Source organism: Bos indicus, chromosome 15, assembly GCF_029378745.1.
Source record: "Bos indicus isolate NIAB-ARS_2022 breed Sahiwal x Tharparkar chromosome 15, NIAB-ARS_B.indTharparkar_mat_pri_1.0, whole genome shotgun sequence".
Classification (NCBI taxonomy): domain Eukaryota; kingdom Metazoa; phylum Chordata; class Mammalia; order Artiodactyla; family Bovidae; genus Bos; species Bos indicus.
Genome location: NC_091774.1, coordinates 46,078,743 through 46,106,500, shown reverse-complemented (window position 1 = coordinate 46,106,500; position 27,758 = coordinate 46,078,743). Strand labels below are relative to the sequence as shown.

The 27,758-nt window shown below is 39.8% G+C and overlaps 1 protein-coding gene across 5 annotated transcripts; it reads left to right on the top strand.

Moving 5' to 3' along the window:
• The first annotated feature begins 49 nt into the window (after window positions 1-49).
• On the top strand, window positions 50-26,653 carry ZNF215 (zinc finger protein 215). 5 transcript variants are annotated; one of them, XM_019975798.2, is made up of 6 exons: window positions 50-157; window positions 8,760-9,317; window positions 14,513-14,601; window positions 16,006-16,138; window positions 16,681-16,776; window positions 19,479-26,653. In XM_019975798.2, the coding sequence occupies exons 2-6, from the start codon at window positions 8,918-8,920 to the stop codon at window positions 20,345-20,347; spliced, it is 1,587 nt and encodes a 528-aa protein (XP_019831357.2). In that variant the 5' UTR covers window positions 50-157; window positions 8,760-8,917; the 3' UTR covers window positions 20,348-26,653. The 5 variants fall into 5 exon arrangements, with proteins under 5 accessions (XP_019831357.2, XP_070659847.1, XP_019831356.2 ...); XM_070803746.1 differs by having other exon boundaries at window positions 66-364; window positions 8,760-8,875; XM_019975797.2 differs by having other exon boundaries at window positions 68-330.
• The last annotated feature ends 1,105 nt before the right edge of the window (window positions 26,654-27,758 follow it).

Here is a 27,758-nt window from a genome sequence, read left to right as displayed (position 1 = left end):
AAGACTACAAAGTGGGAGGGGCCTGGGAAGGGGGCGGGTCTGGGAGAGGCCCCACCCCCTGATCAACTTTACAAATGGGTCGCGGGTGCTGCTGGGGGCTTCAGCCAAGCCTGGTGAGCATGTGCAGGTGTGCCGGCCTGCTCCTGGAATTTAAGAGGTACGGAACCGGCGCCGGCGAGTAACGGTCAAGTGTGACCCACGGTACTTCAGTTCTGGAGTGTTTACCAACGCAAGCTCCCTTCCCCGACCGGGCGGGCGACTTGTGCGGCTCCTCTGAAGTGGCTCCTGGGTGTGACTGAACCCAGCCCTGGCTGGGAGCGGTACTTGCAGGTATCACGCGGCTCAGCGGGCAGTGAGGAGGCGGGTGAGTGGAATTGGGAATCTTGCTAGAAGGCATCCAGGCGGAACGCACGGGCCTCCGGTTTGTTTGCAGTTGCTCGGATTCCAGCTCTGCAGTTTCTGCTAGAGACGCTGGAGGAGGGCGCGACCAGACAGGGGTGGAGGCCTGGGCTGTGGAAGGAAGTCAGCGCGTGGGAGAGAAGTAAGCAGGGTATGGGTGGGCAAGGCTAGGTTCCACGTCCAGATCCCCTGTCTCCCCGTCAGTTCTGCGATGCGGGCGGTCTCCAGGCGCTTACCCTGGCAAATATATCTTGCGCATGCGCAGCTTGATTTTGGAGTGAGTCGTGGATTCCAGATCAATGGAGGAAAATTCATTCCAACTTGCCTTGCTTTCTCAGTAATTCCTGGCCACGCGCTGAAAGTAACTTACTAATTTTATATTTAGTAGTAAATATAATGAGTAATTTATTAATTTTTAATCTATAAATCCCTATTTTTTTTCTCACTTTAGAGTTGAATGTGTAATTCATCTCATTCTTGTTTATTTATTTATTTTTTTGACACTATGGAAACGCTTTAATGGTGATGGCTGTACAGCGCTTGTTTATATACGTAAGGCTTCGCCATTGCCTAACAGTAGAACTGGAGCTGTGCTATATAGATTTTGAAGTGCAATGTTTGAAGTGTTTTTAATTTGAGTTGTATTTTAGAAGCAAAAGTTAAATTTCAAAGTAGTTGAGATTGTTTTTTCTATTTCTACTTGGTGTTAAGATCTAGTCTTCATTCTGGTAATAAACTTGGTTTGTACAACTTTTATTTACTTTTTGTTTATTGAAGAATTTTTTGGTACCTTAATAAAATAGCGGCTTTTGTAAGCATTCTCTTTTCAAATGCTTACTGACACACTGCTTTATGCTCCTTTTTACAAGCTAATCTCGGAAGATAAGATTCTCCTTACCTCGGGGTATTGCTCTGCCTATGACGTATTGGATTAAAAACAACCCTTCTTACAGATACTACCTATTCCTCATAATTAGCGTCTGTTCCAGTTCCTTGACGCTGTAAAATCATTTGAACTTGTGTCAGCTGGCTATTTAATCTAACTCCCAGATTCCTGTCACCTGCGCCTTACTGCGCCCTTCCTTTAGAGTTACTGGCTTAGCGCCTTAACTCTTCATCCTGAGTTAACCATCGTCCTTAAAGGTGTCTGTTTAGTACTTTAGAGTTTAAACTTCAACAGTTCTTGACTATTCCATTGCTCGTCCCTTAAACAGACCACTTAAGCTATTTGCAGTCATGGCGGTACCTTGGTCCGTTTATCATCCAGACTGTTCCTCCTTTGAAATCTTCAAGAGCCAGCATGTCATCCTGAGCATCTCTAACCTGCCCTCGTAGCTCTATAATTATTTATACTGAGTAATTCATTAATTTTTAATCTATAAATCCCTAGTGTATTTTGATGCTTTTTCTCTCTTTGAGTTGAATGTGTAGTTCATCTCATTCTTGTTTAATTATATATGTAAAGCTTCACTATTTCCTAACAGTAGAACTTGAGCTGTGCTATATAGATTTTGAAGTGCGGTGTTTGAAGTGTTTTTTAATTAATTTGAGTTGTGTTTTAGAAGCAAAAGTTAAATTTCAAAGTAGTTGAAATTGTTTTTTCTATTTCTACATGGTGTTAAGAGCTAGTTTTCATTCTGATAATAAATGTAGTTTGTACAACTTTTGTTTACCTTTTGTTTATTGAAGAGTTTTGGTACCATAATAAGTAGCGGCTTTTTTAAGCATTCTCATAAAAGCTTGAATAGAAATTACATTCTATCTGGTTTTATATATCAAAGTAAGCATATTCATGTCCACTGTGCTGTTAATTTTAGTTTATTTGCTAAGGACTGAAAAAGTTGTCTTAGTCTCCTATTTATATTGTGCTATTATTGATCACCTCTCTTGTCTGAAAGTTTTGCTATAAATATATTTCAGTTATGTGATTTGATACAGATAGTAGTAGTCATAATGTCATGAGTTGTGCCTTCAATCATTTAAAAGTTTTCCTCCTTGTCTAATTTCATTCATTTGAGCTTTCAATTCAATATATATCTTAATTCAGTTTATGCCTGCATATTTTATTGTTTACATTTGCTTGTTATTTTTGTAATCATCCCTTTAAGCTTTGGAGTTCTATTGGATGTCTCTTGAGTTTTTATTGAGTTAAATTTTTACTCAGTGCATTTATCATTACAATGGATATTCTTGTTAAATTTACTTTTTTTTTTTTTAATGCTCCCTTGGTTTTTGTTTTTAACATGTGATCTGTGAACTGTTTCTCTTTTTTCTCCTTGTATATTGTTAATTCTTAAAGTGTCTGGGCCCATAGTTCATTCTTCTGCTGAAACTCAGTGAGTGATACCTCTTCAGCACTTGGAACTTTTTTTTTTTTTTAATAAACCCGTACATTCCTAAAGTTTTGGAGGTTTGTGTTGGATCAAAGACTCTCTCCTCAGTTGATCCACTTTGCCCTGTGTCCCCATTTAATGGGGATCTTAATGAGTATATAAATGGTTTCAAATATTTCTACAAGACAGTGAAAATATGGTTTAAAGAAACAGTTTAGCAAAGGCTACCACTTAGAATATGCTAGGAGGTGACCACAGTGAAGGTGGAAACTCATCTGCCTGTGTGAATCCTAAACTTTCAACAGAGCAGGCAGGCCGAGTCAAAAAGAAGATAGGGATTGAGTGAAGGGTTACATGTGAAACATCTATTCCAGTTATCTCCCCAAACTCCCAGCCCTCTTCACATGCATAGAGAAGCAGTTTAGCTCCAGCACCTTCTTCCCACAAAAGGTTCTTTCCTAAATAAATTGAATAAACCATCTGAGGATAACAAAGACTTTTAGCTTTGGTGTTGACATTTTTTATAGTAAAATCTTTTCACTCTGTTGTGTAGGGAGCCCATAGCTTGACAGCCAGCTCCTCCTCTCACCCTAAATCAAAGCCTGCCAATGTGTATGTCTCACTGATATTCACATCAGTTCAGTTCAGTCGCGTCCAACTCTTTGCAACCCCATGGACTGCAGCACACCAGGCCTCCCTGTCCATCACCAACTCCCAGAGTTTACTCAGACTCATGTCCATTGAGTCAGTGATGCCATACAACCATCTCATCCTCTGTCGTCCCATTCTCCTCCTGCCTTCAGTCTTTCCCAGCATCAGGGTCTTTTCAAAGGAGTTAGTTCTTTGCATCAGGTGGCCAAAGTATTGGAGTGTCAGCTTCAGCATCAGTCCAATTCAGCAACCAGTCTAATTCAGGACTGGTTTCCTTGCAGATTGACTGGTTGGATCTCCTTGCTGTCCAAGGGACTCTCAAGAGTCTTCTCCAGCACCACAATACGGAAGCATCAATTCTTTGGTGCTCAGCCTTCTTTATGGTCCAACTCACATCCGTACATGACTACTGGAAAAAACATAGCTTTGTCTATATGGATCTTTGTTGGCAAAGTGATGTCTCTGCTTTTTTATATGCTGCCTGGATTGGTCATAGATTTTTTTCCAAAGACCAAGCGTCTTTTAATTTCAAGGCTGCAGTCACCATCTGCAGTGATTTTGGAGCCCCCCAAAAATAAAGTCTGTCATTGTTTCCATTGCTTCCCCATCTATTTGCCATGAAGTGATGGGAACAGATGTCATGATCTTCGTTTTCTGAATGTTGAGTTTTAAGCCAGCTTTTTCAGTCTCCTCTTTCATTTTCATCAAGAGGCTCTTTAGTTCTTCTTCACTTTCTGTCGTAAGGGCGATGTCATCTGCATATCTGAGGTTATTGATATTTCTGCTGTCAATCTTGATTCCAGCTTGTACTTCATCCAGCCCAGCATTTCTCATGATATACTCTGCATTTAGGTTAAATAAGCAGGGTGGCAAGATATTCACATAGCTCTTGGTAAGTCTCCCATTCAGGGCAAATACCCATTAGGAAACCAGTCTATTGATACAGAAGAAGTAGAAATTCATATGACAATCTAGAATAATCAACCTAACGCTTTATTCTTAAATATGAGCAGAAAACTGGGGAACACTAGATGTCTAAAAACCATGATGATTAAAAACCTTGATCACAGAATCAAAGGGAATTTAGGAAACAGGAAAATCTTCAGAGAAATTTGAAATGATATTGTAACTGTACAAGCACAACGCTATGGGAAGAGACCCATCAGTAAGGAATAGTTTATAAATTTAAAGTGACTAGTAGAAACATTTTTTGTTTCTTCATAAAAATAAATTCTTCAAAGTGAAAGAAATCCCCCGTAACTCAAAGAAAAAAACATAAAAGCTTTCATCAGTTTAAAAAAAAAAAAAAAACACTTCTGTGGAGTAAATCTGGACATAGAAATTAAGGTAAGATGGAAATGGTTGATTTTTATCATAAAAGTTCTCATGCGCCATTTGATTGTTTTCCTTTTGCCATGTGCATGGATCACTTTGATTTGAAATTTTTTTCTCCTGTTTTATTTTTTACCGTAAATTTTTTTTCTCCCTTTTCCTCCATATTTTGGGAGACATTTTTAGGCTTTTCTGTCATATCATTGGTTCGATGAAGTATCACTTCTGCTTTCTACTGCTTCCAATCAAGATTTTAAGTCTGCTAATCTACTTTGATACTTACTTTCATCTCATTCCTGTTTTACCAACAGGATTTTTAATTCTCTTTTGTTACAATACATCCTTTTGAATCTGTAGACATCAGGCAAATGTCTTCTTATTTTTTTAAATAAAGATTGTGTTTTAGAACAATTTTACATTTACAGGAAAGTACAGTTTCCATATACCCAAACCATTTCCTCTATTAGTGACAAATTAGTATGGTACACCTGTTTCAATTAATGGGATAATGAAATACTATTTATTATATTTCAATTAATGAAATAATATTGATACATTAACTGAAGCCCATACTCTATTCATATTTCTTTAGTTTTTACCTAATATCTTTTTTCTCATCCGTGGTCCCAGCCAGGATGCCATATTTTGTTTATTTGTTTTATATCGTTAAGCTCCTTGGCTATAACAGTTTCTCAAACTTGCCTTTAATGACCTTTACAATTTTGAGGAGTATAAGTCAGGTATTTTAAAGGAAGCCCATCTATTAGAATTTGTCTGATTATTTTTCTCATGATTAGATTGGAGTTATTGGTTTAGAGAAGGGAGCTCACAGAGAGAAAAGTGCTATTTCCACCACATTGTCTCAAGGAAACATACTGTCAATGTGACTTACCACTATTGATGTTACCCTTCGTCACCTGGTTGAAATAGCGTTTGTGAGGTTTCTCCTGTGTGTGTGTGTTAGTTGCTCGGTCATGTCTGATTGTTTGCAACCCCAGAGACTATAGCCCACCAGGCTCCTCTGTCCATGGAATTCTCCAGGCAAGAATGGAGTGGGTAGCTATTCCCTTCTCCAGGGGATTTTTCTAACCTAGGGATTAAACACAGGTTGCCTGCATTGCAGGCAGATTCTTGGCTGTCTGAGCCACCAGGGAAGCCCTTTCTCCACTATAAATGCACTTTTCTCCCTCTCCATAGTGTACTCTTTTGGAAGGAAATCACTACAAAGAGCCCACACTCAATGGAGAGTTATGCGCTACCTCCTGGAGGGCTGAGTACGTAAATATTTGGAATTCTTCTCGTGGGAGATTTGTGTATTCTTCCACACTTATTGGTTGATTCAGTCATGTATATTAGTGTGGCTTAAGGGTATTTATTTTATAGTTTGCGTTATAATCCAGTATTACTTCATTCACTTGTTCATGCTGCTCCAGCTTTGGCCATTGGGAGCTCTTTCACTTAGCTTCTGTGTGCCTTTGACATGCCCCAGTAAATGTGTTTTGTTTTGTTTCTGAGCATTTCTTTTCTTTCTGGCACTTTAAGATGTGCCAGACTCATCTTATATATTTCCTACTGAGAGGGTAACAGGCAGGAAGGCCAGGGGTCTCCAAATGGAGGAAATAGGCTGCAAGTGTAAGACGTTTTTATCTCTCTTAAGCGGCAGGAGGAAACAAACTAGTGTATTTTTTCCTTCTCTATACAAATTTAAAAGGAGGTTTCTCTTAAAATAATGTGTTGCCATAATGACACCTGGTTTCACCTGAAGTTAACTATTCTCACACCTTGAGTTAACCAATGCGTTTTTCTTATGGAAATGTTTCTCTTAAGCTATGCTAATATACTATGCATTTACCCCAGACTCTGTCCTCAAGTCCTTTCCGCCTAATGGCTCAGAACCTACTTGACAAACCAGTATGTTATACTCAGATATTGTTCCCCTAATCTATGTAAACGAAACTATTTGTATGGTAATCTGCCCATCCACAAGATTCAAGTCAATCGTTTTATGGCCTGGGATGAATCATCTGGTGCCAAGATTATCCCAAAATGCATTTTATGGATGAGGGGCCTGGTGCCATTCTGAGTTTTAAGACATTCCTTTCTTTCGTTAACAGACTGCTAGTGACTATATAACATCCAGCTGAAGACTAGCAGGGGGGGTACTCTTTCTACCCCCTTCTGATGTCTGTGTCAGAAGCTTTCTCTATCTCCTTTAGACTTTAGTAAAACTTACACAAAAGCTCTGAGAGATCAAGCCTTGTCTCTGGCCCTGGATTGAATTCTCCTCCAGAGGCCAAGAACCCCCAGGTCTTTCAGCAACAACCTTTCACTACCCCAGTCCTCAAAGCATCCATTTGTCCATGGAACTCTGGTTCCTCTTATTGAAGAATGGTTTTAGAAACCAAGATCTGGGAGTTAAGTGTTCTTCTATGCCTACTCTGCTGACAGAGCAAGGAAATATATGTGTGTATACTAACCCCTATATAGTCATATATCTGTAAATATTTCTATATGTAACCTTCTTTAACTGTATTAAGCTAAACATAAGTTCATACTGATATCTCCAGCTCTAATTCATTACCACATGGATCATTTGGCCTCCTTCCCTTGGTTATCTGAAAACTCCCACTCAAACATTGAGAAACCTGGCTCTCAGAAACTGCACTCCATTTACTTATAATTCAGTTCCAGCACAGTGTATATCAGTATCAGAATTGTTCATTTCTGCCTTCGTGGAAAATAACTATCAACTGGAGCATGTTTTCTTATGCCTTAAGTCTTATGGATTCTGCTTATTTCCAAACTCCTTTTCTTTTCCCCCCTGGAATGTCGTATTCTAAAATGTTTTCTTGTCCTCTTTCGCATTGTGTATTTTTCCTTCTATTGCACCATCATTTCAAAGGCCTTCATATATCCTTCTCCTACTTTGTTTATTAATCCTTACTTGAATGTTGATTGATCTATTCAGGTGGACATTGCCAGTAGATGAGGTCAGGAAATACTTTTATACATAAACTTTTGGCCAGATTGTAAGGTATACTTATAGGCAGACATATCTGTGTTGTATATGATAATATATGATAATCTATTGAATGCTTACTATCTGCTGAGAAGTGAGGTGAGTGTTCTTTTAATCCCTATAATTCAATCAGACAGATTTTGTTACATTCATTTACAGTTGAGAAAACTCAGACTTTGGCTAAACAATTTGCTCAGGTTCATACATGTAGTAACTAGTACAGTCTGGATTTAACCTCATGTCTACGACTCCAAAGTGTGTACTCTTAACTACTATATATTGACTATATCAGGGTCTCTTAACTTCAGAAGTATTGACATTTGGGGCTGGATAATTATTTTTTATAAGGGGATGTATGTGCACTGCAGGGTGTTTAGCAGCTTCCCTGCTATACCCACTAGATGCCAGTAACAGCCCCCACTTGTGACAATCAGAACTGTCTCCAGGCATTGCCAGATTTTCTGTGTTGGCAGAATTGCACCTGAGAACCACTAGCCTAGTGGCTTACAATAAACATGACTCCTGAATGGTAAATTGCATCTGGACTGGGAGAACTGTAAACCAGATGGAAAGTTGGATCTGAACTTCTCTGACTGTAGTGACTCTTATAATCAGGCATGCTCTTTTGGGGAGCTCTGAGAGCTTCACTTGTAGAGTTGTTAGATATTGGTCCTGTGGAAGGAACCTTTCAGTCAAGATGCTTTCTGCCCAACCTGCATGGGCCACATTGCCTTGCACTTGAGCTATACTCTGTGAGAACTCCCACTGAAGAAAAATTCTAGTTCCTCAGTCCTCTGCTAGCAAGCTTTGTTTTCTGTCTAGTAGCCTTCTTAGTAGCTGGCGCCAAATATGATGTGTGGTAGACTTATAAGTCTTGAATGCTGGGTTGAGCCTAAGATCTCCCTGTTGCACATTGCAGACTGGTTCATAGCAAATCCTAACAAATGAAAACTTTTAATTATTATAGTCTGGGAATATACTTTTTGGCCTAGATCTCATTTGTGTCTTTTTTTTTCTTTTCCCAGTTTCTCAGTTACCTGAATATTGGCTGTGTGTCTGAAGCTCCTGGAACTTTTCTCACTGCATATATACATTGTACACAAGTGCTTAGCTCCAGCCTGAGAATTATTAGAATCTTCTGGTAAGACAAATTTGAACTGCAGTGGGAGTTCTGTGGAGGAGGATGCAGCCTTTGAGCAAGCTGATGACTATCTCAAAGCCTCATAACCTGACTCCTCATGAACAAAGTGAGGTCCTGAGAGCAGATACGTCTTGGCAGCAGGAAACCATCGCAGTCATGGAGACAGATGACTGTGAGGCCTCTCGTCAGAAATTCAGGCATTTCCAGTATTTGGAAGTGTCTGGGCCTCGTGAAGCCCTGAGCCAACTTTGGGAGCTCAGTCTTCAGTGGCTGAGACCAGAAATTCATACAAAGAAGCAGATTCTAGAGCTATTGGTGCTGGAGCAGTTCCTGACAATTCTCCCTGAAGAAGTCAGGACTTGGGTGAATTTACAACATCCGAAGAATAGCAAAGAAGTGGTGAGCCTCATACAGGATGTGATTGATATGCTTGAGGATGAAGGTGAGAATATAGAAAATTGGAGGTAGAATAGTTGACCCTCTCCCATATGAGGAAAAATTATCTTAAAAATTTTTTTATTTGTATATAGTTGATGTACAATATTATATAAGTGGGAGATTTATGATATGTTATTGTTTAGTCCCTAAGTTGTGTCTGACTCTTTGCAACCCTGTGGACTGCAGCATGCCAGGCTCCCCTGACCTTTTAACAGTCTCCCAGAGTTTGCTATACTATCCAGCCATCTCATTCTCTCTCACTCCCTTCTCTTCCTGCCCTCAATCTTTCCCAGCATCAGGGTCTTTTCCAGTGAATTCACTTTTTGCATCAGGTGGCCAGAGTACTGGATCTTCAACTTCAGTATCAGTCCTTCCAATATAGTGATTCACAATTTTATAAGATTATACTCCATTTATAGTCATTATAAAATATTGGCTATATTCCTTCTGTTGTATAATATATCATTGTAGCTTATTTTATACATAATAATTTTTACCTAATAATTCTCTACCCCTTTACTCCCCTGTTCCCTCTTCTCACTGCTAACCACTAGTTTGTGAGTCTGTTTTTCTTTTGTTATATTCAGTAGTTTGTTGTATTTTTTAGATTCCACATGTAAGTGATATCATAGAGTATTTGTGTTCCTCAGTCTGACTTATTTCACTTAGCATAGTAACTTTTTCTGAAGCTGAATGGTGTCAAGGGCCAGATCATAAAGAACTTTACTATACTAGGAAGGCTGAACTGAGAACTCAGAGATTGAGTAGGGGAGTAAAACAATTTGATTTGCCTTTCAAAAACACTCTGTTGGTTTCATTGTAGAGCAGGGGTCAGCAGACCATGACCACAGGCCAGCTGTTTTTGGAAATAAATTTTTATTGGAACACGGGTACATCCCATTTGTTTACATTTTGTCTATAGCTGCTTTCCTGCTATGACTAGAGTTGATTGTTATAGCAGAGACTGTATGGCCTGCAAAGCCGAAATAAAATATTTATAATCTGGATCTTTATAGGAATAGTTTATTAACATCTGCAGTAAAGGACAGCACTGAGAGCTCTGAAAATAGGAAAACCAGTTAGGAGCTATTGTAGTAGATCAAGTGTTAGAGAATGAGGAAGCATTGGGAAAACAGGAGACTGAACCTGAAGGATTTACATATTATCTGTGAATGGGATAAATGTTCTGGCTTGCATGAATGGGGTGTTAAATAACAGATTTTGTTGGAAGAGAGATTGATATATTAATTATGTGACACATTGAATTTGAGGTCTTTGTGCGACAGCCACAATGAACCATCTAATATGTAATTAGCAATTTGGCTTTAATGTTGAAGCCATTTTAGTAGAAGTTTAGTAGTTTTTGTTGCTGCTATAACATGTTACCATTAATTTTATTACTTAAAACAATATGAATTATAGTCCTAAATGTCTGTAAATTAGTGGGTCTTTTTGCACTAAAATCAAGAAGGAAAAATATGTAAACTTATAGGTATGAACAGGAGTAGAAGAAATACAGATTCTTAAGAAGACCCAGTATTTAAGAGTTGGTATAGATATAACTCCCTGGAGGAAGAAATGGCAACCCACTCCAGTATTCTTGCCTGTAAAATCTCCTGGACAGAGGAGCCTGGTGGGCTACATCCCATGGGATTGCAGAGTCAGACATGACTGAGCGACTGAGCACACACATAGCTTCAACTACCATTAGAGAAAACATAGATCGAGGATAGAGGAACATGTTAAACTATACCATGGGAATGCCATTAGTAAAATCTAATTTGTCACAAACTGCAAGACAATCCAGTTTCTAGAACAAAATTCTAAGGAAGTAGGGAGGGGCCTGGAAGAGGGATTTAGAGATTAAAAGAAACATGAAAGATATGTAACTGATCATGTGAATGTGTGGACCTTATAACAAACATGTGAGGCAATTGACTGGATATTTGACTAAGAATTATTAATTAGAAACAGTGATGATATAGGTGTTGGAGTTATATTTAGTCTTTATCTAAAAAGTAAATAAAATGAAGGACTGAGAAAAATAAGAAAACTCAAAATAAGGTAAGCAGGCTAGAAAGGTAATCCAGAAAGTCAAAGAACCAGGCAAGATTGGTGTCTTGAGCTAAGAAAGAAGAAATCTGAAAGAAGGGATTGTTGAACACTGTTGCAACCAAAAAAAGTCTTATAAAAATGAGTACTGAAAATAATTGACTGAAATTGTTGGTTAGATCAGTGGTCCAGCGTGGGTCTGTCTGGGCTAAAATCAAGGCTTCAGCAGTTCTTAGTTTCTTTTTGGGTCTCCTGCTCCCTTTCCCCCATCTTCAAACTGGCCATGGTGAACTGGGTTCTTTACACACTGCCATCTCTCTGACACTCCATTCTGTTGTCACGGTGTGTGCTGGCACACATGCAGTTGCTCACACTCATTCTTTCACTTTCTCTGTTTCACTGACCACAGCTGGGAAAGGTTTTCTGCTTTTCAAGAACTATGTGATTTGATTGAGACCACCCAGATAATCCAGAATCATTTCTTCATCTCAAAGATCTTTAATGTTACAGAATCCCTTTTGCCATACTATCCAAGGGTTTGGGCATGAATATCTCAAGAGGCCTATTATTCTGCCTATCACATGGGTAAAAAAAAAAATGAAATATGAGGTGAGAGTGTGATAATGATTATAGACTATTCCTGAGAAGTTTAGTTGGGAAGGAAATGAGAGGTTGCAGGGTAATACAGGACTGGGAAAGGCTTTTGGTTTCTTATAACGTGCTGTGGATCCCTGAAGAATCCACTTAAAGGGTTTGCCTTTATTTTTACTTAACTTAGGTCTCTCAGGAGGGCTTCCATAGTGGTTCAGACAGTAAAGAATCTGTCTGCAATGCAGGAGACCTGGGTTCAATCCCTGTGTTGGGAAGATCCCCTGGAGGAGGAAATGGCAACCCACTCCAGGATTCTTGCCTGGAGAATCCCATGGACTGAGCCTGGCAGCTACAGTCCATGGGGTTGCAAAGAGTTGGACAGGACTGAGTGACTAAGCATACACAGACCTCTCAGGGCTGAGAGGCTACTGGCTAGCATTTGTTGAAAACATTTAATGAAAACTATATTAACTACTGCCACCTAGAACAGCAAATAAACAGTTGGGACAAACAAAAAGATTGGGAGGAAAGGTGCTTTAGGGAGTAAAGGATTTGGAAGCTCCTACAAATTCTTAGAGATCTAGGAGGCTGGGTATGTGTTCTAAAAGACCTGAGGATTCCCTGATTCTCACCTCTGTCCAGTCTTCAGGCTCCGCTCAAGCAGAGGTGATAACTATCTGGCTAAATGTTGAAGGCATTCCCTGTGCAGACAGCCCATCTACAAAGGCTAGGGAATGGTTTTGAGGTTTTCCCCCCTCCACAGTTCAGTTCAGTCGCTCAGTCATGTCTAATTCTTTGCAACCTCATGGACTGCAGCACGCCAGGCTTCCTCTCCCTGTTTCAAGCATTTAAGGGAATCTCTGTGGAATCGCTAGCTAACCACTAAGCTGATGAAAGACACTTAAGTGGACACAGAAAACAAAGAATATAGGCTTTATAAAATTTTTTAAAAGTTGAAGATTAGCAATATTGATAAAAGTTTAGCTACAATGATCAAGAAAAAAAAAGACTAAAATCACTGAGATCAGGAATAAAGGTAGGGGGATTATTATTAAACTTGCATAAATCAAAGAGGACACTGTGAAAATTTAGATGAAATAGAAAATTTTCCAAAACGACCCAGACTGATTCTGAACCCATAGCTGAAGAGATTGAATCAGTAATTTTAAAAATGTCAAGCAAGTAAAAAATCTTTTTGAGGAAGTGGAGATGGAGAAAGTATGACTATATCTAAGCAACTACCAAGACCATAGTAGTGGAGAATGAGAAGAGGTGTGTTTGGTGGGCAAGATCCATTTTAAATTAAAAGGGAGAAAGAATATAAAAAGAGCTTGGGAATGTATTAATTTGTGAATTTTTCTTTGAATGGCATAAGAGTTTCAGAGAACACAGTTGTAAAGGTTTAGAAAGGAGGTCAGGAGGGAAAAGAGTTATGGAAAGGAAACAGTACTCAGTGAGAGTGATAAAATGGAGGATGGTTGATTTAAGGCTTTTGCATCTTTTCAAGATATATCTTGCATATTTCTAAGAATGACAAGACTAAAAAATGCAGTAGTCACTGTCTGAAGAATTATGGGACCAGGGTTTCACAAAGTGTTATAGGCCTGAATAAAGTTAACAGAGTATAATCTTACTGGCAACATTCAAATGGCATGTTGCTGAAATTTTGGGGTTTTTTCCCCTCAATTTTGCCTTTATTTACAAAACGGTCTCATAAATATTTCTTGCATTGTTTTTGTTTTTTCTTATTTCACCCTGAATCAATAAGGGTGAAATAGTTACAGACCAGTATTGGTCCATAGACTGACATTTGAGGATTAGTGGTGTAAGTAATGAATCTTGGAGTAACATTAGAAACTAGCCCTTGGGTGTATATATATATATATGTGTGTCTCACCAAAGGGCTGGAGAACAGAATTGGTTGCTGCAAAGATTTTTATGTCATAGAAGAGTCATTAAGTCTGTGTGTAGTATACACAAAGCAACTTAGAGGAAAAGAATCCTTGCGCAAAGTAATCCCCAGTGTCTTTGAGGAAGTGATTGGTTAGGTAAAATATCATTAGCTCCCAGTAGAATTACAGCCTGTGGTGGCTCAGCCTTAATTAGGATTTAGTTTTGACAAGATTATAGTTATTATTTTTTTGATCTGCTATAACCACAGATGAGGCATCAAAGTACTATTTTCCCTCTTCTCTCTGATCTAGTAGTTCTCCACCCCTAATAGAATATCAGAATCACTTTTAGACCTTTTTAAAACTATAAGATCAGGGACTTCCCTAGTGATCCAGTGGTTTAGACTCCTTGCTTCTACTGCAGGGGTTGTGGTTTCCATCCCTGGTTCAGTGAACTAAGATCCTGCATGCTGCATGGTGCAGTCAAAAAGTAAATCATAATAAAGAATTAAATAAAAATCTGGGCCCCACCCCTGGAGATTCTGATTGCTGGTAGAACTTGACATTTTTTTCAAGCTTCTGAAGTAGCATGGTGAAACTGCTGTAATTATTAGAAGTTTCTCTGGGGAAAAATATTTCTCCCTAATGTTTTTTTCATCTTCAGGTATAACCTGCAAGGATTCTGTCCTACATCAGAAAGGGAGCTTCAAGAAAGAGAAAATGGAAGCTGACTTAATAACAGGCAAATCCCAGGTAAATTAGGATTCCAGTCTTTATTGAAACATCCTGCCTTTTCTCTCTTGGTCTTTGAACTTTTGCCAAACATAAGGGCATGACTGTTACTCTGCCACAGGACACTGGACCCATTTTAGTTGATGATACACTTTTTGGAAAATATTTAATTTTGTATATTCTCTGTGCATCTATGCCCTCAAGATTGTAGATGATAACTGAAACTGTAGGCATAGGGCCTCCCCAGGGAATGCTTAGAATTCAAAGTGAAGAAAGCCAAGGGCAGAATCCTGAGCAATGTCAGTTAATAGGCAAGAGCAGAAGAAACCTCAAAGGATACTGAAATGAAGGGACCAAAGTTGTAGAGGAAAACCAGGTCAATATGATGTCACCTTGAAAGCAAAGGATGAGCATTTTCAAGTACATTTCATATTTCAGTTCTTCAAAAGTTCAGGAAAGTACAGCTGAGTAGTGTCTGTTCTCTTAGCGTGAAGGAGATATACGCATGCATGCGAACAGAGGCCAGATTGTTGAGGGTTGAGGAGAGGAAAAGTGAGGAAGTAGGCAGAACACATGTAGACAGCTTATTCACAAAGACTGGCTCTGAGGTAGAGGACGGTTTGTGTGATTTGTATTTCAGTGTGATTGGTGGTGCCTAGAAGGACAAGGTTAAGAGTGCTGAACAGAGAAGTGCAACAACTAATGGGATGAGGACCTTTATAATAAGTATTTTTGCAGTACCTAACATTTTCTAAGGGCTGGGAATATGACAGAAAACAAAACACCTGCCTTCATGGAGATTATATTCTAGTAGAAGTAGACAGACAAATACAAGCAAATAAGATAATTGCAGATAGTAATAATTATTACAGAGAAAAATAAACATAATCCAGTAGACTGATTAGGAAGAAGGCCACTTTGTTGGGTAATCAGAGGAAAAAAAAAAACGTATTTAACAGAGTGACACTGGGCTCTGAGACCTGAAGGATGAGGCATCAAAAGGTTGCATTTCCTAATTAGAGATGCTCCCTCTTCTAGCAGAGCCTACATCTTCATTACAAATTTCCTACAATTCTACCTTAAACTCTTCCTGTTCTGAACTCTTTGTGTAAGTTATTTGTACTCTATAGTAATTTTTTGTTCCACAGTTATTCCAACTGTTTTTTCTCTTCAATTAAAATATAAGCTCATCTAGAGTTAGGACGGCCCTTCATTTTCCTTTTGCAGCCCTCACAGAGTACCAAGTTGATAGGCCCTCATGTAACTTGATTTTTAACACTTAGAACTCCCAACACTGTCCTATCAATTATTTTTGTATATTTGTATATATTGTGACCACCTACCCTATTCTTTCCAAATTCATTTCTTCTCTAGTAATACTGATATTTTGGAGACCTTTATTTAAATAGGAACTTAATGTTTTAGGAACCAGTGAAATTAGAAGATGTGGTTGTGGAATTCAGCAAAGAAGAGTGGGGGCAACTGGACCCTGCTGTAAAGAACCTGTACAGGCATGTGATGCTGGAGAACTATAGGAACCTGAATTCACTGCATAAAGGTAGTATCTGTGTATTTACCTAATCTGCCCTTTAGTAGTCTCTTCATGCATGCGTGCTCAGTTGCTTCAGTCGTGTCCAACTCTTTGCAACCCTACGGACTGTATGTAGCCTGCCAGGCTCTTCTGTTTATGGGGATTCTCCAGGCAAGAATACTGGAGTGAGTTGCCATGCCTTCCTCCAGGGGATCTTCCTGACCCAGGGATCCAAGCCTCATCTCTTATGTCTCCTGCATTGTTGGGTGGGTTCTTTACCACTAGCGCCACCTGGGAAGCCCAGTAGTCTCTTCAACTTCTGTTAAAAACTAGGACTGCTGAAGTGGTTGAGGATATTTGAGTTTGGGTTTAGATTTTCTAATAACTTTTGGGAACAAGAGCAGATGCTCTTGCTGAATGTGATTCAAAGTCCTTTCTGATGCAGAGCTAGAAATGCACAGGTTCACTGGCCTTATCTTTTAGCAGCTCAGAGACTACTACTTTGGGATTGAATTCTCTTCCCTATAAAAATGTCTGAAATGTCTTTGTTTCCTTTTCCCCATGAAAAGAGCATCTACTTTCCAAACCAGTTGAGACCTCCAAGTTGGAGAGTAAGAAAGAAAGTTGGATAATGGAGCAAGAAATCCCAAGAACAGCTGTTTTTGGTAAGAATCAGGCAGATCTGAGGCATTTGTAAGAAGCTTCTGTTCATTAAATACACAGATAATGTATGACCCAGTTTGAGTTGGGTTTGAGTTGATAGTTAGGAGGTGACAACAAACCAGCTAAACTTTGAAGGAAAAAAGTCATTGCTTTTCATTCACAGACTTTTTTTTTTCTTATGTGAACAGGCAAAACAGTGGTGTGGGTTAGAAACACAGACTCCTTATTTTTTTTTTAATTGGTGTGTAGTTGATTTACAATGTTGTGTTAGTTTCTGGTGTACTGAAAAGTGATGCAGCTAGGCATCACTTATATTTATCAAAATATATCCTCAGTATCAAAATTATTATATCTGTTAAGGATTTTGTAAGATGGCCAGATATAAAAATATATTAGTAGGTTTTCTACATCTTAGAACTAAGTGACTTGAAAATAACAAAATACATTAAAGTGATTTTTTAAATAGGAGTAAAAAATGTGAGAAATTTATGTGAAAAATGAGTTGTACAAATGTAAGGAGAACATACTTATTAGGGAAATACAACCAGGAAATTTGCTGTTCAGTAAATACTGCTAGAACAATTATGGTTTTGATCATCTTTTACTTCTTACAGATCATCCTAAAACTTAGTGACTTAAAACAGTTATCTTAGTAATTCTCACAATTTTGTGAGTTGACTTAGGAATTCTTACATTCCATATGATGTTGGCTGAGGATGGGTGTTCTGGCCACTTGAGTGGGATGGAATGGCCAGGATGACTCATCACATAGCCGGAGGTTGATGCAGGCTGTCATGGGAATTTTGCTGGTCCTGTGGACCAGAATACCTGTACCTGGCCTCCTGAGGCAAGGGCTCCTCACAGCACAGCAGCCATGCTCTGAGAGGAAACTTCCTGAGAGGAGTTGGAAGCTGTCAGTCTTCTGAAGGCCAGGCCCAGAAGTAGCCTAGTATCACTTCTGCTACATTCTGTCGGCTAAGCAGGGACAGGACCAGCCCAAATTCCCGGGGAAGGAAAAAAAAACACTAAAAAACCCTGCACTTCTCTCTGAAGAGCATATCAGAGAACGTGCCATAATTTTGATCTGCTGTAGTTTGTCCTCTGACCACAAATTGACTTCATTTTCCTTGTTAATTACATTTACTCTCTCCCCAGATGTCATCTCATTATGGCATCAAGTTTGAAGTCCAGAAACTCATTCTGTGAATTAAGTCCAGGTTTGGAAGAGATTCCTCTTGCTCTGAAAACCTGTGACTTCAAGGAACAGGTTATCTGCTCCCACACATCCAACATACACTGGTGAGGTGGAGACAGGAAGACTGCAGTCAGGATTCCCAGTATATGCCTGGGCTCCACCCTGGGACACTCTGATTTAATAGTCTACGTTCTAGCATGGGCATTGTATAGACAAATGATGATTGCTCCTAGAAATTAGACTAAAGGAGGCTGAATTGATATATACTTGACAAAGTTGGATGTATCAGTGGGAGCTGCTTTGAGGTAAAAGTCATTTCATCAAGTAAAACAGTATTACCTAAGGACAGATTAGATGTGAGAGATGAAGAGCCGTGGTTATTCAAGTTTTCTTTATAAACTCCAGTGTAAATGTTAAAAGACCAGTGACTCATTGAACAAAAATGAGGATGTCAAGGGAAGCTGTTTCCACATGGAGGGAGATAGTCTCTCATTTGTTGAGTTTTGGAAGAGAGTAGGAATAGTCAAGCGGAGATGTCCTAGAAACTGTGTGAAACTGCAAAGCTGAAGATCTTATTTAGCTACTGATAAATCATGGAAGACAACAGTGTTAGACATATCTGAAATTATGTGGAAAAAGAGAAAGAAAGTTCATTTAAATTTAATTTTTAAAGAAATGCTAGAATGCACAGTTTACTGGGTGTGTGTATGTGTGTGTGTGTATATATATATATATACACACACACACAGAAACTAAGTGAAAGGGAATTTAGAGAAGGGAAGTGAAACTTTATCAAAAGAAATACAGAAACTTAAAGAGAGGTGAAAAGAGAAAAACCCAACCTGAATCAGGTAAAGTTTTGAGTCCTAAGAAACACATAGAAAAATGTTTGAGCACTTTTAGAATCAGGAGTGATTTTTGCGCCCAGAATAAGAATAGTTTCCATGCTATCATATATTTCAGTTCTTTCTGCCTCTATTAAATACAGGGAATAACTGCTGCCATAAGGATAATAGGGGCACTATGATTGCAGGTTTGCTTTCAGATGGTTAAGGTACAGGGCCTATAAATTTAGACATGTTCCTAAAGAAATGATTAAATTGGTATTTTAGAAGGGCTTATTTTTTCAAACAGCTTGGGTTAAAAGAGACAAGTTATTGGAGAAAGCAAGATTAGGTATAACTCTTACAGACTAGTTATGAACCAGTGATGGCTTGAAATGTGATATGCCATGCCATCTCTGTATATATACTGATATTCTGCCAAGTTCTGTGTATTCTCCTTAGTATTCCTAAATAGCTCTCCTCATATTTTATGATCTCATCCTCTTTTTAATATTTTTATCTCATTTATTTCTTCTATAGTCCTTGTTTTCTAACCCCACCTCACATTTCAATTCTGTATTTAAAGATCCATAAGATAATGTGTATACCATTATGTGGCTTAGCATTCCTTTCCTAATTAAGCAATTTTCCTTCCAGTTCATGGCATTTTTTTATTTATTTCTAGACAGAGAGAGAATTTCAGAAAATCAGGAATTAGTCCCAAAACAGAGAATTTCTGGAGAAGAATCATCCCATGCAGTGATTATGACAAGATTGACCGAAGGTGAACATTTTCCTGTAGATGCCTGGAACAGTGATGACTGGTTATATAGGAATCAGGAACCCTGGGACACAAATTTGCCACAAGAAGTTTTCATTCCTAATATAATGTACACTGAGGAGGGAGACTTTGAATATAGTGAAAATAAGGTAAGCGCTGATGTTAAGTCAGTTAAGTCAATTTTTGATACACAACAGGAAATTCCTATGAGAAAGGATTCCCCAAAGTGTGATCAGCTTAAAACTAACTTTGAATTTAATTTAGACTCAATAGGTAAGCAGCATTCAGAATATAAGTGTGGGAGTGCCTTGAGCCTGAGTACAGATATTCAGCACCCCAAAAGTCATACCACCGTGAATTTCTATAAATGTTATCAGTGTGGAAAGGCCTTCAGCCGCAGTTCATCACTCATTCGACATCAGATCATTCACACAGGAGAGAGACCCTATCAATGCAGTGAATGTGGAAGATGCTTCAACCGACGTTCAAACCTTACAAAGCATCAAAAAATTCACGCTGCAACAAAAGCCTGGGAAGGCAATCAATGTGGAAAAGCCATCAGTGAGCATGAAGACAGTAATAAAAATCCAGGACTCCATTCTGCAAATAATCTCTATGAATGTGTTAAGTGTGGAAAATCCTTCACCCGTGGCTCCTCACTTACTCGACATCAAACAATTCATACAGGAGAGAAACCATTCAAATGTAAGCAATGTAAGAAAACCTTTAACAGAAGTTCAAACCTGCTTAAACACCAAAAAATTCATACTTGAGAGAAGTCCTGTGATAGCAACAATGTGGGATTCCTTCAGTCAGAGTGCAAAACTCGTTCAAAGTCTGTGAATTTCTTCTGGAAGGAATCCTGTGCATATAGTAAATGGAAGAAAATATTTGTCAGAGAGTATTCTTTAATTGATATGAATGAATTAATACTGGAGATAAATTGGATAGAAATCTGAGGGAGCTTTTCCAGGTTTCATATGAAGCCATAAGGGTTCGGAATTAAACACAGCAATGTGGTAGTGTTTGTTGTCATTCTGATGTCCATTTACCAATGAGAGAGTCATTTCCTAGGCAGGTTGATAAGGAGTCTAGGAGTCCCCAAGGAGAGAGGGGTCTGGAATTCTCAAGGAGGAAGGAAGGACAAACTTTTTTTCTTTCTCCACATTCCTTAGGATTATATAACAATAATGTATCCTGCCTAAGGACAGTCTCTGGATTAAACCTTCTGGCTAATTCTGTTATCTTAAAATGTAAATTATGGGAGTAGGTCAGGTGAGGTCTTTACAACCTCCAGACATTCTTTGGATTCATTGGAGAGTATATAACTTCATTGCTAACACTAGCAAGCGGGTACTCTTTCTGCCCCCTTCTGATGCCTATGTCAGAAGCTTTCTCTATCTCCTTTATACTTTAAAAAAACTTTATTACACAAAAGCTCTGAGCAATAAAGCCTCGTCTCTGGCCCCAGATTGAATTCTTCTTCTCCGGGGGCCAAGAATCCCGGTGTATTCGCGTGATTCAACAACAACCTTTCATCTTGGGGGCTCGTCCAGGATCCTTCAGGACAGGGTAAGGATGCTTGGAGCTTTAGTTCTTTGTTCTCTTAGTGAACACGTTTTCTGCCATGCTTTACTAACTCTACCATGTGCTTGTGTGAATGAATGGCATGCCCTGCATGAAGCAAGTAAGGAGCCCTGCTCTGCGGTTCCACGGTGATCTCATACAGCTTATGGCAGAAACCTGTCGGGGTGTTATACCGACCTGCCAATGCCAAGAGGCGCCCAATGTCTCCTTCGGGAACTGACCAGAAATGGGCAAAGCGTGTGGACCGAACTCTCCTTTCTCGGTCAAACTTTTCGGTCTCTGACCATTTCATAATTCTTTGGGAATTAGAAGTACTAACCTAATCTATTGGATCATAGACTTTCAAGGGACTTGTGATCTATACTGTTATTGTGTACGGTGGCTTAGGTCCCAAACTTGGATTGGTGGCCAGTAAAGCGCCTAGCCTCGCTAGGAATCGAAAGTTCGGAAGCTAGATGGAGCTCTAGCTCCCAGAACATCTCTGAGGTTAAAGGTTACTCAGATTGGGACTGCACTGGGTTTTTTTTCTTTGGTAATGCCGGCTCTTAGTGGATCAGAGGAGGCTGTTATAATGGTGTGGTGATGCTAGAAAAGAACATCTCAGTTTTATGTTCGTGTCAGTCTTATTGTGGTCAGGAAATACTCAGGGTCGTGCACAGGCACTCAGGTGATGAATGTTTCCCACAGCGGTCTTAGCTTGGGAGGCATTCCGGAAGGTTACTCTGATTCACCCCGGGTGACATCAGAGGCAAACAAGGTTAAAGGGGAAGAGCTGGACGTCAAGTAGGGATGCTATCAAGTCTACCCCTGGTACATCCCCACCCCATCGGTGGTAGAACCGGGAGGGACGAGTACAGCGCCTGCATCGGTAAGGGACAGACTAAGTCCGACCAGGAAGGAAAAGCTTTTGGTGTAACGTCTGTCTACACCCCCATCTAGAGCAGGGAGGGACGCCTCCGGTAGAAAAAATGGCGCTGGTCGCTTTTTTTTCTCTCTTACAGATGGGAGCTAACAATTGCAGCCTCACTCCTTTGAACTGTATCCTGAAAAACTGGGATAGATTTGATTCCCAAGCTCCCTCCTGTCCTCTTACTTTGCCCCTGTACCGGGGACTCCAAACTGGGATTCAAACTGCCCACATGGAGGTCCAAACAACTCCTGTCTCAGTACGACCTCAGACTACTCTGGTTTCAGTAGAAACTCAGACCATCGAAGTAAGAGATGAGATGGAGGACAGGAGGCAGAGAGAAAAAGAAAAACAGGTTTCTCCAATCTATCCCTGGGATCATATGCGCAGAGCAGCCAGAGAGACTGAGGAATAGCCACACAAGCTGTTGCCTCTTTATGAAACACCCACTGGGAAAAATAATCAGTCTGTGAGAGTTAATAAGCCTTTCTCTTATCAAAAAATACAAAGAATCAAGGAGGATCTGAGAGACTATTTAGATGACCCAGAAAAATATATTAGAGCTTTTAAAGGTGTTACTCTGCTTTATGACCTCACTTGGAAGGATGTGATGTATATCTTGGGACAAACGCTGGCTCCCAAGTCAAAGATTCGAGTTTTGGGAAAAGCGGTTGCTTATGGAGATGAATGGCTTGGTAATAAATCAGTAGGGAAGAGGGAGAACGAGATAGTGGCCCTCCTCACTGGGAGTCAGGCGGTCCCAACTATAGAACCAGACTGGGACTACAACACAGCTAAAGAAAGATGGGATCAGAGTCATTTTGTTAGATGTATTCTTGAAGGACTTAGGCAGGCGCGTTCTAAGCCTTTAAACTATGGCAAATTGGCAGACATAGAATAGGAGGAGAAGGAAGCTCCTGGTAAATTCCTAGATAGACTGAGAGAAGCCTTTCGCAGATTCACTGAGATTGATCCCGAAAGTGAAGAGGAAAAAGTGATCTTAAAGGATAGATTTCTCACTCAGTCGGCTCCAGATATCCGCAGTAAGCTATTAAAACAGGCCTATGGACCAAATCAGTCTTTAGATTCTCTGTTACAACTGGCTCAGACAGTCTTATTATGGTAGGGAATATGAGGAAAAGAAAAAAAGGCAAAAAAAAAAAGACAGGAAAAGGCGGAAGCCTTCGCCATGGCTATGAAAAACGTTCTTAAACAGCCTGAGAAAAATGCCCAGAGGGGCCCAGGTGAAAAGGGATGGGCTTGCTATTACTGTGCAAAGGAGGGGCACCAGAAGTGGGATTGTTCTGTGCTGTTTTCACACGAGTTTCTGATCCTGCCAAAATCTCCCTCACCCCTTTTGGGAAGGGATATACTGAGCAAGGTCCATGCCTCTGTTTTCATGAATATGGAGCCCTTCCTTTCTCTCCCTTTAGTTGAACAAAATGTAAATCCTAGAGTATGGGCTGATGGAAAATCTGTGGGTCGAGCACAAAATGCTATTCCTGTAGTTGTTAAGCTCAAAGACCCACACGTATTTCCGCATAACAAGCAGTATCCACTGAAACCTGAAGTTAAGAAAGGGTTAAAACCCATCATCAAAAATTTAAAGGAGCAGGGACTATTAATTCCCTGTAACAGTCCTTGCAACACTCCTATTTTGGGTATAAAAAAATCAAATGGTCAATGGAGACTAGTTCAAGATTTACAAATAATAAATGAGGCTGTAGTTCCTTTACACCCCGTGGTGGCTAATCCTTATACTCTATTGTCTGAAATTCCTGAACGGGCCAAATATTTCTCAGTAAGTCTTTGAAGACCCTACGCAGCCAGCTTCTCAGTTAACCTGGACAGTTTTGCCCCCAGAGATTTCGTGACAGTCCTCACTTATTCGGACAAAGTTTGTCACGGGATCTACAAAACTTTAATAGCTCTGAAGCGGTGGTGTTACAATATGTAGATGATATTTTGCTCTGTGCTGAGACAGAGGAAGCTTGTTCGCAAGCCTCAGAAGATTTCTTAAACTTTCTGGCAGGCTGTGGTTACAAGACATCAATAAAAAAGGCTCAGTTTTGTCAACAATCTGTTAGATATCTGGACCTAATCATATCAGAAGGGACTAGGGCCATAGGCCCTGAGAGAATTAAACCTATACTAAATCACCTCCTACCTATGACTTTAAGACAATTGAGAAGATTTTTGGAAATCACAGGTTACTGTCACATTTGGATCCCGGGTTATGGGGAACTTGCCCGGCCTTTATATAAACTTATAGCTGAAACTCAGCAGGCCCAAACCAACAAACTGGTTTGGTCTCCAGAAACTCAAAAGACTTTTAAGGTTCTTCAGACTGCTGTCCTGCAAGCTCCAGCTCTGAGCTTGCCCACAGGGTCAAAATTTAATTTGTTTGTCACTGAAAGAAAAGGTGTGGCATTGGGAGTTTTGACACAACCCCGAGGGCCTCACCAGCAACCTATTGCTTATCTAAACAGAGAATTAGATGTAGTTTCACATGGGTGGCCCCACTGCCTAAGAGTAATTGGGGCAGCGGCTTTATTAGCACCTGAAGCTTTAAAAACAGTTAATGGACAAAACCTTACTGTACTGACTTCTCATGATGTGAGTGGAATCTTAAATTCTAAGGTTAATATTTGATGACAGACAGTAGGCTTCTTAAATATCAGTTATTGTTGTTAGAAGGACCAGTAACTAAGCTTAAAGTTTGTGGAAATCTAAATCCTGCCACTTTCCTTCCTGAAAAGGAAAATGAAACACCTGATCACGATTGTTCTCAATTCCTAACTTTATGCAGCTCGGGAAGATCTAAAGGATACCCCATTAGACAATCCTGACATGGAAATATTTACAGATGGCAGTTCTTTTGTTCAGGATGAAAAGCGTAAAGCAGGTTACGCCGTGGTGACTGCTGAACAGGTTTTGGAAGCAAAATCTCTCCCCCAGGAAACCAGTGCTCAGTTAGTGAAGCTTGTGGCCCTGACCCGAGCCCTCGAGTTAAGCAAAGGGCAGCGGGTAAATATCTACACAGATTCTAAGTATACTTATTTGACTTTACATGCTCATGCTGCAATATGGGAAGAGAGACACTTTAAAACAGCAACAGGAGAACCTATTAAGCATTTCAGAGAGATTGAGAGACTTTTAACTGCTATATATTGTCCTAAAGAAGCAGCTGTTATGCACTGCAAAGGGCACAGCAGGGATGGGAGTAAAATAGCCGAAGGTAATCATCTGGCTGACTGTCAAGCCAGAAAAGTGGCCTTTGATCTGGACAGGTCCTGTGGAACAGGAAAAACCCCAATATACTGAGAAAAAATTAAAAGGATATGAGAAACGAGGAACAAAGATTACTGATAATGGATGGTTACAGTCCGAGGATGGACGATTAATAATTCCTAAAAATGCTCAGTGGAAAATTCTTAAGGGTTTACATCAGAGTTTTCATTTGGGTGCCGAGAGTACTTACCAGATGGTTTCTCGTTTGTTTAAAGATAAAAATGTAATGAAAACTTTAAAGAATATTATCGAAAGGTGTGAGATTTGTCAAAAAAATAACCTAAAGACTGAAAAGCTAACAAAATCTGGATTACAACGAAGTGAGAAGTATCCTAGAGAGGATTGGGAAATCGATTTTACTCATGTGCCAAAAGCTAATGGATATTCTTGCTTACAAGTTTGGGTAAATACCTTTACTGGATGGATTGAGGCTTTTCCCTGTCGTAGGCTAAAGAAGTTATAAAGATTTTAATCCATAAAATTATCCCCAGGTTTGGGCTGCCACGGAGCCTTCAGAGTGACAATGGCTCCGCCTTTAAAGCTGCTGTAACTCAGGGGGTATCTAAAGCTCTAGAAATAAAATATCACTTACACTGTTCCTGGAGACCCCAATCCTCCGAAAAAGTTGAAAAAGCTAATGACATTATCAAAAGACATCTGCGCAAATTAACTCAAGAGACGCAGGACAAATGGATTAAAGTCCTACCATAGCTTTAATGAGGGCTCAAACTACCCCCAAAAAGGAGGGACTGTCCCCCTTTGAATGTATTTATGGAAGGCCTTACTCACAGACATTGTTATAGACCCTGAAGCCTTGGAATTAACTAATTATGTAACTCAGCTCTCAGCTCTTCAACAGGCGTTAACAGAACTCCGGGAGACGACTCCTGCCTGACCCAGCCTCCTAGACAAGCAAGCCTCTATTTGAGCCAAGAACCGAGGTCCTTATAAAAACATTGGGATCTGGGGGCCCATCCCTCGAGCCTCTCTGGGAAGGTCCTTACCAGGTTATTCTTTCTTCTCTCACAGCTGTCAAAGTGCCAGAAATTGATTCATGGGTACATCATCCTTGAGTTAAGAGGTGGCACCCTGACCAAAATTAAGTGACTTCATTTTATGTCTTTACTTTCTGTGCTCTGACTTTGTACCTCTTAGATGGACCTGATAACCTATGTGAGCTTACTTCTGCTGACTCCAAATATCCTGAGTCTGCCGTTGGCTCCTCAAGACAATGTCTTCCTGTCCTGGGCTCACTCCTATGCTGCATTCCACAATCGGTCTAACTGCTGGGTCTGCAGAGCGCTCCCCTCTTCGTCAGTAGAAGGCGTCCTGTGGTAGACATCCCCACTTCAAGGAAAAGACTTTCTCCAAGTCTGTGAATACCTTCGACAACAATCACATGCGATGCCTCTTCTTCATCTGATGACATCTACCAACCCTAAAATGGACTGGTGCAACACTTTACACTTTAACTATGGACATAATGTGACTTTTAATTTCTATTTTAACTTGTTTTAATGACTATGTTGCTTGCATCTGTAATTGTATAACTGGATTTGTTTCTAGCCACATGAAAGCTTTTAAGTTACAAATGGTTGCTCAAACTCCTGCCACTGCTGTAGCTTCCTCCAACTACTATTTGGGGCCCCTGGATAAGATATCCTCAATATGAGGATTAGGAGAATATGTTGCCTCACCAATTTAGGGACAACGCCCCTTGTCAGCTCAAAAGTAGTTATGAAACGAGAACGACGCCCCTTTTCCCTAGACAACATAATTCTCCTAAAAGAAAAGGGGGGAATGAGAGAGTCATTTCCTAGGCAGGTTGATAAGGAGTCTAGGGGTCCCCAAGGAGAGAGGGGTCTGGAATTCTCAAAGAGAAAAAAAGGACAAACTTTTTCTTTCTCCACATTCCTTAGGATTATATAACAATAATGTATCCTGCTTAAAGACAATCTCTAGATTAAACCTTCTGGCTAATTCTGTTATCTTAAAATGTAAATTATAGGAGTAGGTCTGGTGAGGTCTTTACAACCTCCAGACATTCTTTAGATTGACTAGAGAGTATATAATTTCATTGCTAACACTAGCAAGCTGGTACTCTTTCTGCCCCCTTCTAATGCCTATGTCAGAAGCTTTCTCTATCTCCTTTATACTTTAATAAAACTTTATTACACAAAAGCTCTGAGCAATCAAGCCTCGTCTCTGGCCCTGGATTGAATTCTTCTCCTCCGGGGGCCAAGAATCCCGGTGTATTCGCGTGATTCAACAACAACCTTTCACCATCATCTCTCCCTAGTTCATAAATGAAACCTATGGAATACTTACATTCACCTGATCTATTGATGAAGTAGATATTAGGGCGGAGCCAAGCAATACCCTTGGAGTTGACATCTAAT